Source organism: Coregonus clupeaformis, unplaced genomic scaffold (assembly GCF_020615455.1).
Source record: "Coregonus clupeaformis isolate EN_2021a unplaced genomic scaffold, ASM2061545v1 scaf3076, whole genome shotgun sequence".
Lineage (NCBI taxonomy): Eukaryota > Metazoa > Chordata > Actinopteri > Salmoniformes > Salmonidae > Coregonus > Coregonus clupeaformis.
The window spans coordinates 40,708-56,456 of record NW_025536530.1 but is presented as its reverse complement, the minus strand read 5'-3'; the positions used below and the strand labels follow the sequence as shown (position 1 = coordinate 56,456).

The 15,749-nt window shown below is 43.4% G+C and overlaps 1 protein-coding gene and 2 pseudogenes across 1 annotated transcript; all 3 read left to right on the top strand.

Moving 5' to 3' along the window:
• Positions 1-1,507: 1,507 nt before the first annotated feature.
• On the top strand, positions 1,508-5,633 carry LOC123489623 (annotated as a pseudogene).
• Positions 5,634-7,586: 1,953 nt separating this feature from the next.
• Positions 7,587-11,690, top strand: LOC123489622 (annotated as a pseudogene).
• A 616-nt stretch (positions 11,691-12,306) lies between these two features.
• Positions 12,307-15,486, top strand: LOC123489621 (ubiquitin-conjugating enzyme E2 N-like). Its single transcript, XM_045220049.1, has 5 exons — positions 12,307-12,348; positions 12,736-12,759; positions 14,175-14,421; positions 14,519-14,659; positions 14,973-15,486. Exons 1-5 carry the CDS (start codon positions 12,307-12,309, stop codon positions 15,017-15,019), a joined length of 501 nt encoding a protein of 166 aa, XP_045075984.1. The 3' UTR covers positions 15,020-15,486.
• The last annotated feature ends 263 nt before the right edge of the window (positions 15,487-15,749 follow it).

Genomic DNA, 15,749 nt, shown 5'->3' with positions numbered 1-15,749 from the left:
CATTGCTGCGTTTATAGCGCAATAATAAATTACTATCAAATAATAAAACATCTAAAGTTAACATCTATGTAAGGCAGCAAATAGATTTCTGGATCTCGGGACTCTAAAGCAGAAATGGTACAGGGAATACTGAATTAAAAGAGGTTCCCATTCGAGTCACAAACTGTCTGGGCAATGAATAAACATTTAAATTTAACTGAAAGAGTACAGTTTTTTGTTTTTGTTCGAAGTTCAGGGTTTGATTATTTAGATATTATAGTGGTATAGACCGGGTCGTGACCGGCCTCACACTCCAGTACAGTACGTGGCGGTGTATGCACCTGTTAGTTGATTGCGATCTGCCAATAAAACTCAAAAAAGAAGAAGAAGAAGAAGAAGAAGAAGACCCCCAACTACGTCATCACTCTGCGGCACTGCCTGTCTAGACGGTGTAGGACCTCCAACTCACATGTCAATGCGTGCAATTTGAATGTAGCTTCTGGATCTTTTCAAAGTGTTTTTGTACACTTTAGAGTTGTACATTACATTGAATTTCGTGAGAATTAATATAAACTAATACTTTGTCAATAATAGGTTCTCATTACTTGTGTTGGATGGGTAAAGCCGAGGCGTGCTTGCAGATAAGGTAAGTAGCTGGCTAGCTAAATAGCCAACATGTCAACAGACAGAAAATACATTTGGGAATTGTATTCATTAGTTGATTCCGTTGCAAAAGTTTTGTCTGTTGCAAAACGAAACCGTTTACACCGTTAACTCTGGAACCTAACGGGATCACGGAAAGGAAGGAACCTACCTGAATTTTCATAAACTGGTTTTCGTTTCAAACCGTTTTATATTTGGAGCTAACGGGTTCCGTTGCAAAACGTTTTGCAACATAATCAAATTAATGAATACACCCCAGCTAGCAAACTGGCTAATACATTACATTGGAATTACAGCATTTATAGTTTATAAACGTTTTCCTGTCCATATATTTTTATCAACAACATGAATGGCAAATAAAATGAATGGCACCAAGTAGGTAATTTCTGTTTTAACCTGCTGCCAGTTTGTTACAGGTGGAGTTGAGCAAAGAAGGGTATCGGCGCATCATGCTTGAGGCAAACGAACAATTAGGGTTAGTTTGAGTTTTGGTTTACTTACTTCACATTTCTTTGTTTGTTTGGAGGGCTTCAGCAAAATAACAACACTGACCTGAGTGGGACTGTGAGACTGCAAACTGCTATTCCAGCTCCATCAATCAGAAATGAATTGAAATGTGTAACTAAATGTTTGAAATACTCATTATTTCTGACCACATGGTGACTCAAATACTTTCCTCAATGGGGGGTAGGATTTTAATCAAATCAAACTAGTTCAAAATGGAGATTGACCCCAACATTATATCAATTGTGATTTCTTTGAGCTCTTGTTCCAGGATTAACAATTAATGTTTTTGTGTCAATGTATTTTGTGTTTGCTCAGTGAGCCAGCGTAGGTTGAAGAGGAGGAGGAGGAGGATGAAGGCATGGCCAGCGGGCAGGAACAGAGTGGCGAGGCAGAAGCTGTTCAGGGACAGGAGCCAGAGCAGGATGAAAAGCGAAGCAGGACGGGAGGAAGCCGATACCCAGAGTATGGCTTGGATAGATATGACGAGGGACGGCTGGGTAAATATAGTTCCCATCTGCTCCGATTATGTATGATCTTAAATTCATGGCTTTATCTCTGTCTGTTAATATGCCAAGAGAAATGTGTTAATCAATGTTTTTATTCCCATAATTTTTCTTCTTCTTTTTTCTGGCACAGTGACTGCCCAACCTTGGTGACAGCCTTGCCCGGCCTCACAGTGTTCCACACCAATGAGGAGGATCCTTACATTGCCATCAAAGACACAGTGAGTCCAGGGCTGTGTGCCTGTTCAAAGTGATGAAACATCTCACCAGTCTGGTTTGGTACCAACTAAGTAGTGCCAAACATATCACATGAAATATGTTTTATTGTCACATACACTGGAAAGGTGCAGTGAAATGTTGTTTTACAGGGTCAGCCATAGTAGTATGGCGCCCCTGGGACTAGCAAATTAGGGTATAGATTTTTCACCATTTCGGCTCCAGGTATTTGATCCAGCAGCCTTTTGGTTACCGGCCCAACCTCTAACCGCTAGGCTTCCTGCGCCCTAAAAATCCATATCGTGATAAATTGCCTAATTGATGTGATACTGATAAATAGAAACGATACGTTTATAACAACAATGTGCACAACAGTATTTTTTATTATCCTTTAAACTACTACTATTAGTTTGATGGTTGTAGCCATCAGTTGTCCCATTAACAATCACCGGCATTTAGCAAACTTATTTCATTTCAAACTTCACATTTCTCTAGTATAGGGGAGTTATCGCAATTAACGATATCAACAAAATGCCTGCGATAAGTGTTAGGTGTCGATAATTTTTGGTTTATCGTCCCAGCTCTTCATTTCTGGTAATTCTGTGTCATTCAGACTTATAGTTGTTGTCATCTTTCTTTGTGTCTTCAGGACCAGTATGAGCGAGAGGACTTTCAAATCAAGCCCAATGATAACCTCATAATTTCAGGCAGAGCAGAGAAGGACTGCTGCAACCTGGAGATTCACGGTGAGTTGCAGGGACTGTTGTTCTAACTGGCACTTTGACTCTCAGCTTAGACTTGAACAAACTCTTGCTTCACAGCATCAAATAGCATCAGTGTAGATGTACAGTAAGTGGACAAAAATTAGTGAACACCTGCTCTTTCCATGACATAGACCTGACCAGGTGAAAGCTATGATCCCATATTAATGTCACCTGTTAAATCCACTTAAATCAGTGTAGATGAAGGGGAGGAGACAGGTTAAATAAGGATTTGTAAGCTCTTGAGACAATTGGAGAGACATGGTCCACCACCCAAAGGACATTCCAGCCAATTTGACACAACTGTGGGAAGCATTGGAGTCAACATGGGCCAGCATCCCCTGTGGACGCTTCGACACGTTGTAGGCTGTTCTGAGGGCAAAAGGGGGGTTACAATCAGTATTAGGAAGGTTTTCTTAATGTTTGGTATACTGTACATGCCAGTATAAAAACAAAGGTTGTTTAAATGAATGTATTGATATTTACTTCCCTCTGCACAGTATACAATGCCGAAGAAGAATCCCTCTATGTTCATCATTGACATACTGCTGCCAGCCTATCCACTGTGTGTGGAGTGGCTCAACTTTGACCCTAGTCCAGAAGGCACAGGTGAGTGCATTCACTTTTTATAGTGTTGAATGGATTCTCAGATTTTACTTTATTGAGTTAAGCTCAAACAGCAGTTTATCTCAACCCGACTCTGCGAAATGGAAATTAAATTGTGTTTTCTCAGTGTATAACATGTAATTTTTTACTTCACATTAACCCCATACATTTTGTACAGGCAATTATGCGGCTGTAGGCAACATGACATCGCAGATCGACGTGTGGGACTTGGATGTGGTGGACTGCCTGGAGCCTGCCTTCACCCTGGGGAGCAAGAAGGCCTCCAAGAAGAAGAAGAAGAGCAAAAAGGTTGTTTTCCCACAAGGACTTGGATGTGATAGTTTAACTGTTATGTTTATGGTGTTGGTGTCTCCTCACTATGACCCGAATCCTAACATGCAATTTGAATTTTTAGGCTGCAGAGCCAGTGGAAGGTCATACAGACGCTGTACTGGACTTATCCTGGAACAAACTGGTCCGGTGAGTTGTATCCGTTACCTCTCACCCCTAGGCCCCAGACCTTTCCACTCATGTCAGTGTAACCACACGATCACAATGTCACTAATGTTGTCACAAACCTAGCCCTGCACCTTTATTCCTGAGTTTTTGTGTGTGTTGCTTCTCTTTCCACAGCAACATCTTGGCCAGTGGGTCAGCCGACGAAACCGTGATCCTGTGGGATCTGACACAGGGCAAGCCGGCCACAACACTGTGCAGACACACTGACAAGGTACAGCAATCACAACCTCTTTAACGTCCCACAATGGGCCTGATAGATTTACTCTAAATAAAATCCAATGTGAAATAGATTTTGGATGTAGCCTCACCTGCTTACTTGTAATGTTGATCTCAAACATTAAAGTCAAGTCTCTTATAGGTTCAGACATTGATGTTCCACCCCCTTTGAAGCTCAGACCCTGATATCAGGATCATACGATAAGTATGTCCAATCTCAATCTGTTACAACTCAGAAATTGTAAAAATAAATTCTCATCTCCTGTATATAGGAGGTCGGGATTGTGAATGTAGAAAAACGAACAAGTCTTAACCTGCATCTTCTTCTTCTGGCCAGGTCGGCAATCCTGTATGACTTCCGCAGTCCCGACCAGCAGCCATCGCACCTGGAGGTTTAGTGGGCAGGGTGGAAAGGGCGGTCGCCTGAAACCACTTCTCACCCTGCAACTTTTGGTAAGCTGCCCTCTTGCCATCTCTCACCTAGCATAGCATATTGGCTAACTTTCATGGAAAATGCTTGGTGGACTTTCCTGTTTCCACTCTCACTGATGTTTGGCTGTGTTTTGAGTCGAGCACGGAGGACGGCTTTGTTTACTGTCTGGACTGCACGCTCGGACAAGCCAGTGTTTACGCTAAGGGCACATGATGGAGAGGTGTCAGGTGGGTGTGGTTACAGGCCAATTTCTGCCCCTACTTCCTCTAGCCCCTACCCCTTCATATTCACAGACTTTAAAATACTGGATGAGTACTGGTACACAAACATGGCAGTCAAGGTCAGGGAAACAGAATTGAAGTCAGTTGTCTCTTGCCCTGTAGGCTTGGACCTTAGCAGCCAGATCCGGGGATGCTTGGTCACCTCGTCAGCAGACAAACACGTTAAGATTTGGGACATCTTGGGGAACAAAAGCCCAATCTGGTTCACACCCGGTACATGAAAATGGTAAAGATGGTTTCTCTGTCGCTGTAATCATTGCCATGTCATTGCAATAAGATCCATCACGTTTCTGTCTTCCTAACAGTGAATGTTTGGATATGTGCTGTATATGTGGATGTTGTGGTAAGATGCTCTCTTTCTGTTGCTAGGGGGTGCTGTTCTGTGCAGCGTGCTGTCCTGACATGCCCTTTGTATATGCCTTTGGAGGACAGAGGGATGGCCTGCGGGTTTGGGACATAAGTGATGTGGCAGCAGGTACAGTGTCAATGTCCTTACCTTCTACTCTAGGTCTGACAGGGTGCCAAGTCTATCTAGCTAGCCTATCATGTATTTTCTTTTTGATCCAGAAAAAAACGTTTATTTAGAATATGGCAACTAGCCTTGACACTTTCTTAAGCAGTATTTATCTCCCTCTGTTGAACATTTATTTATTATGGGCTTTGACTGTTAAGTTTATGTAAGTATCATCTCTCCTGCTTGGTAGTAGAGAGTAATGGGTTTGTATATCTGTGTGTCCGCCTGGTCACTGAGGTGTTAGATCAGTATGAAGTAGCGATGGTTATCAACATGGTGTGTCTCATCCTGTATGTGTCTCCAGTTGCTGAGGTGTTTGGCAATCGGGAGCGGTTGGTAGTGACCACAGTGCCTGAGGCATCCAGCAGCACCTCCTCCACAGCAGATATGGAGCTTTCCTAGTGAGCCACTCTGGACCAACTTCCAATCAACATAGAGCGCACCTTGGACTCACACAGAGATCCACATAGCCAAAGACGTTCTGTCAACGGGCCAAGAAGGCACCTCAAGAACATCGCCAGAACTGTGGATGGACTTTCTCTCTTCATACTTTTCTTCTCAAACAGATCCCTTAATAATTAAGCACCACATAAATATTAGTTTTGTGTGCTGAAATGTCTTTGCAACAAGGAAGGTCAATATCAATCTGAATATATATATATATATATATATATATATATATATATATATATATATATATATATATATATATATATATATATTTTTTATATCTAAACAATTCAATAGATATTTGTTTTGACTAACAATAAATGGAATAACTATTGAAATGTGATTTTCGAAGCACAGGTATCTGGTTTAGTGTTATCAATGATTATTTATGTGCAATTTGCTAATCTTGGCCTGAGATCCCTGAGAAGTTGAATTTTTTCACCCCAGAATAAACTATGTATAATGTCAGTGACATTCCTGCATTGGTTCAAAGAGAAATGTGTGAAAGAATCTGAAATATCTGGTCAAACAGTTACTGAAAGGCCCATCAGGGAAACAATGGGAAATAAGGATTTGACCAACTTGTGAAAATATAGTAACTCTGATATTTGAAGAGGAAGGAAAAAAACGACAATCTTTTTTATCATACTCATTTGGTTGAGGAAGCTTTTATCAGGAATTGAGCATTACCAGTTCTATAACCAGGGGCACCAGAGGCGTATCCACCTCTCGGGGTAGTCTCCGAGTAGATGGAGTGGTCTACTCCATAAATAAACACACTCCCAGAAGTGTCCCTCCAGCGATACTGGACCCGAGTCACTTGCACTGCCCTCCAGCAGATGTCTCTGTTGAATGATGCGGCACTGGGGCCAGCTGGAGTGGGACGCCCGCACCATCCGCCTAGAGGTTGCGTTGACCTCTTCCACAGAGAAGGGTGCTAATGGGGCACACCTTTTGGCCCAAGCCAGTGTGGAGGATCTCTCCTATGGCATGGGATATCCTCTCCTCTGGGATGCCGCCTGGGACACCCTAGCAGGTACCTGTCGACATGACAACGGTAGTCCACCCGCAGCTCTTTGAAGTAGCACAGCTGGCCCTTTCCCCACGCACATCTCGCAGCAAACCCGGCCCAGGGACATGCAGGACATGCAGGGCACCATCTTCTCACCCTTGCACTCTCTGCAGGGCTTTTTTGCTGCCCCTGCCTCGCCCGTGACACACAGGGCAGCGCACCCTGTAGAAGCACAGCATGCCTTGCACATAACCCACTTCTGCTCCTGGCAGTAAGAGCACCCGGTCACTCGGTCTGTGTGAATCAGCCTGTAATTTAACACCTGGTTGTGGAACATCTTGGCCGGGGTCATAGGCACCTTCCAGGGTCGTGGCTCCTTGCACTTCCCCTGCTGGTTTTGGAGACACTGGTGCTTTGGAAGCTTTGCAGTGCGGTTCAAATCTTAAGCACACAGACCTGTGCTCTGTAAATGTTTCCAGTTTGTAGCAGTATGCAACCTCATGGGTTACACCAGTGATGACCATTCCTCTGGCTGCAGCGGGTGAAAGGAGCGGTTTGTTTCGCACCCAGTCAACAAGAACATCACGGATCGTCTGTTCTGGCAGAGGAGACAGGGTGAATGGGTTAAAAACCTCTGGCTGAAGTTTCACTGATACCTTTGCCTTCCCCTCCTCCACTGGCGGTGGAACTGTGGAGTACTGAGAGGATTCCAGTATGAGGTCACATCGGTAACCTTCGTGATGTTCAGTTGCCATTATATGGAGGTTAAGAGCAATGCTGCAACTTGAGTTTCATGTTAACGAATGAGTAAAATGTTAAAATCCCATTATTCCTCAGTTCCAATTCTAAAAAGGATATTTATGATGTCATAATACATTTCTACAAATGTGATAAATACTTTTTCCCACATACATTTTACAGTTAAACTGTCCCAGTTGTTTTATTTTTGCATTTTTACTTTGGCTTTGCTAAAGAAAAAGGAGTTGTTCATAAACGTTTGCACAGCGGAACAAACGTTTAGGGTTTACGTATCCACACGGAAATATGTCCATGTAGCACAAATACAACATTTTTGTTGAGCATGGCTACTACAGGTCATTTAAATAGGTTGAGTTGTTTATTTACACGGTTTTCAACTGTTACTCAACTTAAACACTGCACAGGTGAGTGCCCTCTATTGTAAAACTTGCAAGATTAAGAAACACGTTTTGTGAACAAAATCTCAAGTGCTGAAAGGTTTTGTCAGTTAGTTAACGTTAGCGCACATCTATTAGCAAGCCTTTTTGAGGCAGAGAACCCAGCTAGCTAGCAATCTTGTGACTGTAGCTTGGCTGTTATTCAATCACATCATACTGTACCTTTTGATTAATGTCAACGAATATATCCACAACAGGCGTTGTGCCCCGTCCTTCACAAGTCAACTATCCGTGGACCTTGCATTGATGATGACTGGTAAGTAGCCTAGCTAGTAAATCATAATGTTTAGTGTGTGTATTACGATGACTTGATGTTAATTTCTTGTCACCTTCTTCATTGCAGTAAGGTGGAAATTGGTGTGACATCTGATGGGAAGACCATAGTGTGCTACCATCCCTCTGGGGATGTTCCTATGAACTTACCCAGGTAAGAAGTTAGAACTTGGATTTGCCGATACTGACTATAACAGAGCTGATGAGGAAAAGGGAACCCCTTTAATACAGTAAATACTGCATTTGCAAACACAATTAGCCCTGCAGAGATTGATCTGTAAAATCACTCTACTCAGCAAATTGGATGTAGTCTATCACAGTGCCATCCGTTTTGTCTCCAAAGCCCCATACACTACCCACCACTGTGACCTGTACGCTCTTGTTGGCTGGTCCCTCACTACAGGTCCGTCGTCAAACCCACTGGCTCCAGGCCATCTATAAATCACTGCTAGGCAAATCCCCGCCTTATCTTAGCTCATTGGTCACCATAGCAGCACCCACCCGTAGTCTGCGCTCCAGCAGGTATATCTCACTGGTCATTCCCAAAGCCAACACCTCCTTTGGCCGCCATTCCTTCCAGTTCTCTGCTGCCAATGACTGGAACAATTGCAAAAATCTCTGAAGCTGGAGACTCTTATCTCCCTCAATAACTTTAAGCATCAGTTGTCAGAGCACCTTACCGATCACTGCACCTGTACACAGCCCATCTGAAATTAGCCCACCCAACTACCTCATCCCTATATTATTTATTTTGCTCTTTTGCACCCCAGTATCTCTATTTGCACATAATCTCTGCACATCTAGCATTCCAGTGTTAATACTATTGTAATTATTCTGCACTATAGCCTATTTATTGCCTTACCTCCATAACTTGCTACATTTGCACACGCTGTATATATATTTTTCTGTTTGTATTTCTGACTTTATGTTTTTTTACCCCATATGTAACTCTGTGTTGTTTTTATTGCACTACTTTGCTTTATCTTGGCCAGGTCGCAGTTGTAAATGAGAACCTGTTCTCAACTGGCTTACCTGGTTAAATAAAGGTGAAAAAATAAAATAAAAATGATGTCCGTGGGAGGCTGAGATTTACCTGCCAGCAATATACCCCTTTTCTCACCATGCCAGCTATTAAACTGCAAAAAATAAACCCCTGCGATTTAGGTAGAAAAACAGCATAAATGGTTTTGATTGTTATTGCTTTCTTATGTATTTGTGACACTGTAGCCTATTCCACGGCCAGACCCCCTGACCAATCCGGCAGAGAGCATACGACCAGGTGCTGAAGGCCCACCTCGGCAGGGAGGTGCTGCAGAACAAACAGGCCCCCACCATCGAGGAGGCTCAGCAAAATGTTTCACACCACCAAGCACCGCTGGTACCCAGTGGGACAGTAAGTACACCTTCTATGATTGAATCACTTTAGTGATAGTCAGTACTAACTGGGCACTGTCTAAATTATAAAGTGATGTTGATGATTGCTCAAAGCAGGGCAATAGATAGAAGCCACACCCGTTCCATATTAAATATTGGTACTGAACTCAGTGGCACTTCCTTAGTATTAAGGGCCCAGTACAGTCAAAATGTGATTTTCCTGTGTTTTATTTTACATTGAAGTCATTTAGCAGACGCTCTTATCCAGAGCAACTTACAAATTGGTGCATTCTAATTTAGGACAGCCAGTGGGACGACCACTTTTTTTTTTATGGGGGTGGGGGGTGGGGGGTAGAAGGATTACTGTTATACTATTCCAGGTATTCCTTAAAGAGGTAGGGTTTCAAGTGTCTCCCGAGGTTGTCAGTGACTCCGCTGTCGTGGGGGAGCTTGTTCCACCATTGGGGTGCCAGAGCAGCGAATAGCTTTGACTGGGCTGAGCGGGAACTGTGCTTCCGTAGAGGTAGGGGGACTAGCAGGCCAGAGGTGGATGAACGTAGTGCCCTCGTTTGGGTGTAGGGTCTGATCAGAGCCTGAAGGTAAGGAGGTGCCGTTCCCCTCACAGCTCTGTAGGCAAGCACCATGGTTTTGTAGTAGATGCGAGCTTCAACTGGAAGCCAGTGGAGTGTGCGGAGGAGCGGGGTGACATGAGAGAACTTGAGAAGGTTGAACACCAGACGGGCTGCAGCGTTCTGGATAAGTTGTAGGGGTTTAATGGCACAGGCAGGGATCCCAGCCAACAGCGAGTTGCAGTAATCCAGACGGGAGATGACAAGTGCCTGGATTAGGACCTGTGCCGCTTTCTGTGTAAGGTAGGGTCGTACTCTGCGAATGTTGTAGAGCATGAACCTGCAGGATTGGGTCACTACTTTGATGTTAGTGGAGAACGACAGGGTGTTGTCCAGGGTCACGCCAAGGTTCCTTGCACTCTGGGAGGAGGACACAATGGAGTTGTCAACCGTGATGGCGAGATCATGGAGCGGGCAGTCCTTCCCGGGAGGAAGAGCAGCTCCGTCTTGCCGAGGTTCAGCTTGGAGGTGGTTATCCGACATCCACACTGATATGTCCGCCAGAGATGCGATTCGCCACCTGGTTATCAGAAGGGGGAAAGGAGAAAATTAATTGTGTGTCATCTGCGTACCAATGATAGGAGACCATGTGAGGATATGACAGAGCCAAGTGACTTGGTGTATAGAGAGAATAGGAGAGGGCCTAGAACTGAGCCCTGGGGGACACCAGTGGTGAGAGCACGTGGTGCGGAGACAGATTCTCGCCACGCCACCTGGTAGGAGCGACCTGTCAGGTAGGATGCAATCCAAGAGTGAGCAGTGCCGGAGATGCCCAACTCGGAGAGGGTGGAGAGGAGCATCTGATGGTTCACAGTATCAAAGGCAGCAGATTTAGCTTTAGCTGTGCGGAGAGCCTCCATGACACAGAGAAGAGCAGTCTCAGTTGAATGACCAGTCTTGAAACCTGACTGGTTTGGATCAAGAAGGTCATTCTGAGAGAGATAGCAGGGAGAGTTGGCTAGAGACGGCATGCTCAAGAGTTTTGGAGAGAATATATATATTTCCATGCTGAGGTTGGAAGAATGCTGTGAAAATGATAATGCCCTTTTAGTGTAAGAGCTGTTTGAAAAGGTTGCCTGAAAGTTCAGCCTGTTTTGGTGGTGTGGAGTTTTGGCCTGCTTGGTGACATCACCAGGCAGTGTATTAGTTAATAGACCAATATGAAAGAGTTCCAAACGTCTCTGCCAATAACAGCTAGGCTTCAGTTTTCCCCCTCCCCACTTCGACAGTCCTAGCAAAATTCTTGCTTGAGAAATTGCTCTTGCTAAAACCATTTTGATTGAAAATAATCCCAGTAAGGTACTTAATTGTTACCCAGAAATGATTTGATATTGAGATAACGTTTGCATTGTGCCATTTTAAGTATCCAAAATGTACCTTATGTTGCTCATTTGTAATTTTATGTAATGCTAATGTATTGAGTGAGAAACTTGCATAAAGTTGGGTACAATCCTCACTCAGTCTTTTTTTATATATTGAAAATTTTAACTTTTGTTCAATTTTTTTCTTAGGTACCATACGCTTACGCAGAAAGAGAGATCCCCCAAAAGACCGATAGTTGTTAAGAGCATGTCTTCCTTTCAAAATCATTGATACCTTACAGAATTCTTAGTTTGGCTCACCCCCCAAATCCCAAACTGTTTTTTTGTGCAATTGTTTGTGCTGTAAAATAAAAATTAACAAATCTGAAGTTGCGCACTTATATTTTGAAGCAGATTACCAAAGCTGTAAGTGAAACATATATTTTCCCTATTTGCTGAATACCTTTTATTTCATGAAATTCTGGGACATAGTTAGGATATCTGCATGTTATTGTGGAGGAAGAAGGAGAGCGCTGCAATCGGGACTCAACCGTGGCTCCTAGGGTGCAGAGCCGTGCCCCCGCACATTGACAATGCAACGTGCCCCCCTGTATATATAGCCTCCCTACTGTCACTTTATTTTACTGTATATATAGCCTCCCCTACTGTCACTTTATTTTACTTCTGCTCTTTTTTTTCTCAACACTTTTTGTTGTTTTATTCTTACTTTTTTGTTTAAAATAAATGCACTGTTGGTTAAGGGCTGTAAGTAAGCATTTCACTGTAATGTCTGCACCTGTTGTATTCGGCGCATGTGACCAATAAAATTTGATTTGATTTGATTTGAAACGTGTACAGAGCACAGTTCCCCCAATGCCACCAGACCACAGAAGTGATCCCACAGCTGCCACCAGTGTAGCGGGAGGAAGAAAAAGCTGCAACTGGGACTCGAACTTTGGCTCATACGGTGCAGAACAATGTTATATTGATTTTGATAATGATAACTGTCAATTTTTACGATCATTTCAATTCAGTCCATGTCTTTCAAATGTATGGGATTCAAATAAATGACAAAGAGTACGTTCATATTTCTAGTCTTTTCTCTCAGATTTAGAAAGCACCCACTCTTGGGACATGTAGTTCGTTAAATTGAAATATGTTAACGCTTAGTCGTTGACCAAAATACATTTCCCAGCATTCACAATCCCGTTAGAGGCCAACACCATTCACAGGAAGGCGTGTGCGTCGACGGCGAAGGAGTGAACATACATAAATACTGTATACAGTAAAACAAAATGGCAGGACTACCCCTGCAGGATTATAAAGGTAATTCCAAAAACCCCATGCGATAAATAGCTCACAAGCGGTAGTTCGGTCCCCCTTTGAGTTCAGAAGAAAACTAGGACTCGGCACGTGCATTGCCATGTATTTGCTAGCTAACTACTTCCGTTAGCTAGGGACTGTATGTCTCAGGCTCAGCCCCAAATCAGTGGAACTTTGGGTCAAATGTATTACTCTTTCCACAAATATGGCCCGATTCTGCTTAATTGCCTATTTGTGTTGAAATTAATAATTTTCTTATTGTACATGTATTGAAATAACCTTGCTATGGTCTCTCAAGTTAGCGATCTGAACACAGTGACACTCGGCTGGCACTGCTAGCTAGCTAACGTTAGCTACATACATACAGCTAGCTAATTTAGCTAGTTAGATATTGATGGAACTTACTGCTGGACTCCAGAGTATGTATTATAAACTCTCACATTTACTTGCTTGGTTTACTGTGTTTGAAAGTGCTTTGGGTAGCAAAGCTAACTCGGCAATAGTAGAGAAGCCGGTGGTAGTGCAGGTATTTCTCTCAAACTGTGTCCAGGCCCAATGAGCGAGATCTTGTTGGTCTTGCAGGAGTTCTGTGTCACAAATGAATGAGGCGACATGGGACAATAGTTTGTCATACACATACTAGGTGGCTGCAAAAACAAATGTTTGGCAGAAACATTCAATGATCAGCCTACTCAACTAGCCTAACTTACTTTGACAAGACAAACAGTTTCAGTGGGTGTTATAGTGGACATAGGCCTATCAGTGAGTTCTATTAGATAGTTATTGATAATATATTTATTTCCATCAAAATGACCATCATACCATGAAGATGTTACATGTTGGTTCTCACCGGACATTATGACTAGGCCTCAGACATATTTCACAAAAAACAGACTTTGCATCTAGTTCACCTCCAGGCATGTATCACTATGAGCTCTTAGCTGAGGATCTAAAACACTGGGTGAGTCACCATTACTTGCTCTTGAAAGAGACAAGACAGAGTGATTGTACATTGGCCCTAAAAAGTTCTGAAACAAAATGTCAAACCTGAGCTTGAATGTGTGGATGGCTGTCCTTGCATCAAAACATAGTTGTCCAAAACCTTGGTTACTATCGACCCTGACCTGTAGCTCAGTTGGTAGAGCATGGCGCTTGCAACGCCAGGGTTGTTGGTTTCGATTCCCACGGGGGGCCAGTATGAAAAATAAAATAAAATGTATGCACTCACTAACTGTAAGTCGCTCTGGATAAGAGCGTCTGCTAAATGACTAAAATGTAAATGACCTGACATCTGGTTGTTTGTGCTTATCTGTCTCGCTGCATGTGTGTCAATTCTGCTTGTCTTCCTGTTTATGTTTGCATGTGTTTGTCTGTCTATCTACCTGCATGTCTCTATCTGTATCTCTGTCCGTGTTCAGGAGACTCAGCGTTTGCTGGCCGAACCCGTTCCTGGAATAAAGGCAGAGCCTGATGAGGCGAATGCACGCTACTTCCATGTGGTGATTTCAGGACCCCAGGACTCCCCTTTCGAAGGAGGCACCTTTAAACTTGAACTCTTTCTGCCAGAAGAATATCCCATGGCAGCTCCCAAAGTGCGATTCATGACCAAAATCTACCATCCCAATGTGGACAAGCTGGGTAGGATATGCCTAGACATCTTGAAAGGTGAGTTATCCAGATTTCACAATTATCATCACTGTCACAGTCATGTCCTGACTCAAAGTATGACTCCTTCCTCCACCATTTTCCTTTTCTCTCACAGATAAGTGGTCCCCAGCCTTGCAGATCCGCACAGTGCTGCTATCAATCCAAGCATTATTAAGCGCTCCTAACCCTGATGACCCACTTGCAAACGATGTTGCAGAGCAGTGGAAATCAAACGAAGCCCAAGCCATTGAGACAGGTGAGAGATGGCTTGTGTGTGTCATGTTCATGTTTGACGTGAACCCAGTTTAAATTGTCTCACCCCTTGGCATTTAAATTCTATTGCATCCTCTGATCAAGATTACCCATCTCTGAATGTGAACAAAGCCTAGTTTTAAACAAAGGCAGTGAGTGTGAGAAGGAACCAATGACTTACTGCTCTTGTAGTGCTCTTCACTTCAGCCTCCTAAAGTGCCACTGCAGGTCAAATCAATTCAGAGATGGCAAGACATTCCTTCAAGAAGAATGCTAATACCGGTAGTTAATGAACCCCCTCTCTGTGCACATTGCAGCTCGGACATGGACCAGGCTTTACGCGGGAAACAGCATTGAGGTATAGAAGAAAGCAGACGGGCGCTGGATGTAAACACAACCAAGATGATCTCCTTTATTTGCATTTAAAGGACACAGTCTTAGACAAAAAACAAGATAAAAGCAAGCAAAAAAACAGTAAAGAATATATTTAAAAGAAAACGAGACTACTGCAGACCTCTGGTGATTTTATGACACATAGCAATGTGTTTTGTCTTTGTCCCTGCTCACCGCTCGAATGCATGGACAGAGGCTGATGCCCAACCACAGCTTTCTGTTTCTCCACTGGGGGGTGAGCGACAAGTCTCGGCCCACCACCGAGGGGTTGCAAACACAGGAAATCGCCCTGGACCCACAGTCATAGAACGGGTCAGTTTAGTCAAAGGTCAATAAACTGGGGAGTTGGTGACACAGCCACCAGGTACCCACCCATTTGAGAAATGTCCACTTGAGGTTATGCCGCCTAGCCCCTTGTTGAATTTAGCGTAACCTTTGTTTCCCGTCAGACAGTTAACGTTGTGGGTTCGGAAGCCCCTGTGTTTGCAAGCCCTTGGCGGAAGCTCAGTTTAGGGAGGTGGGGGTGTCGGTTACGACGTCCTTCTGTGGAGAAAGGTGTTCTTTTTCATTTTCTTTTAATGTCGATTTTGTCAAATGTCTCTTTTTCTCCTATGATACTTCATTAAAAGCATGTACTTAACCAAGCCCAGAACATGACTGTTCAAACAAGTTTGCTCCGTATTGATACTGAGAAGTATTAC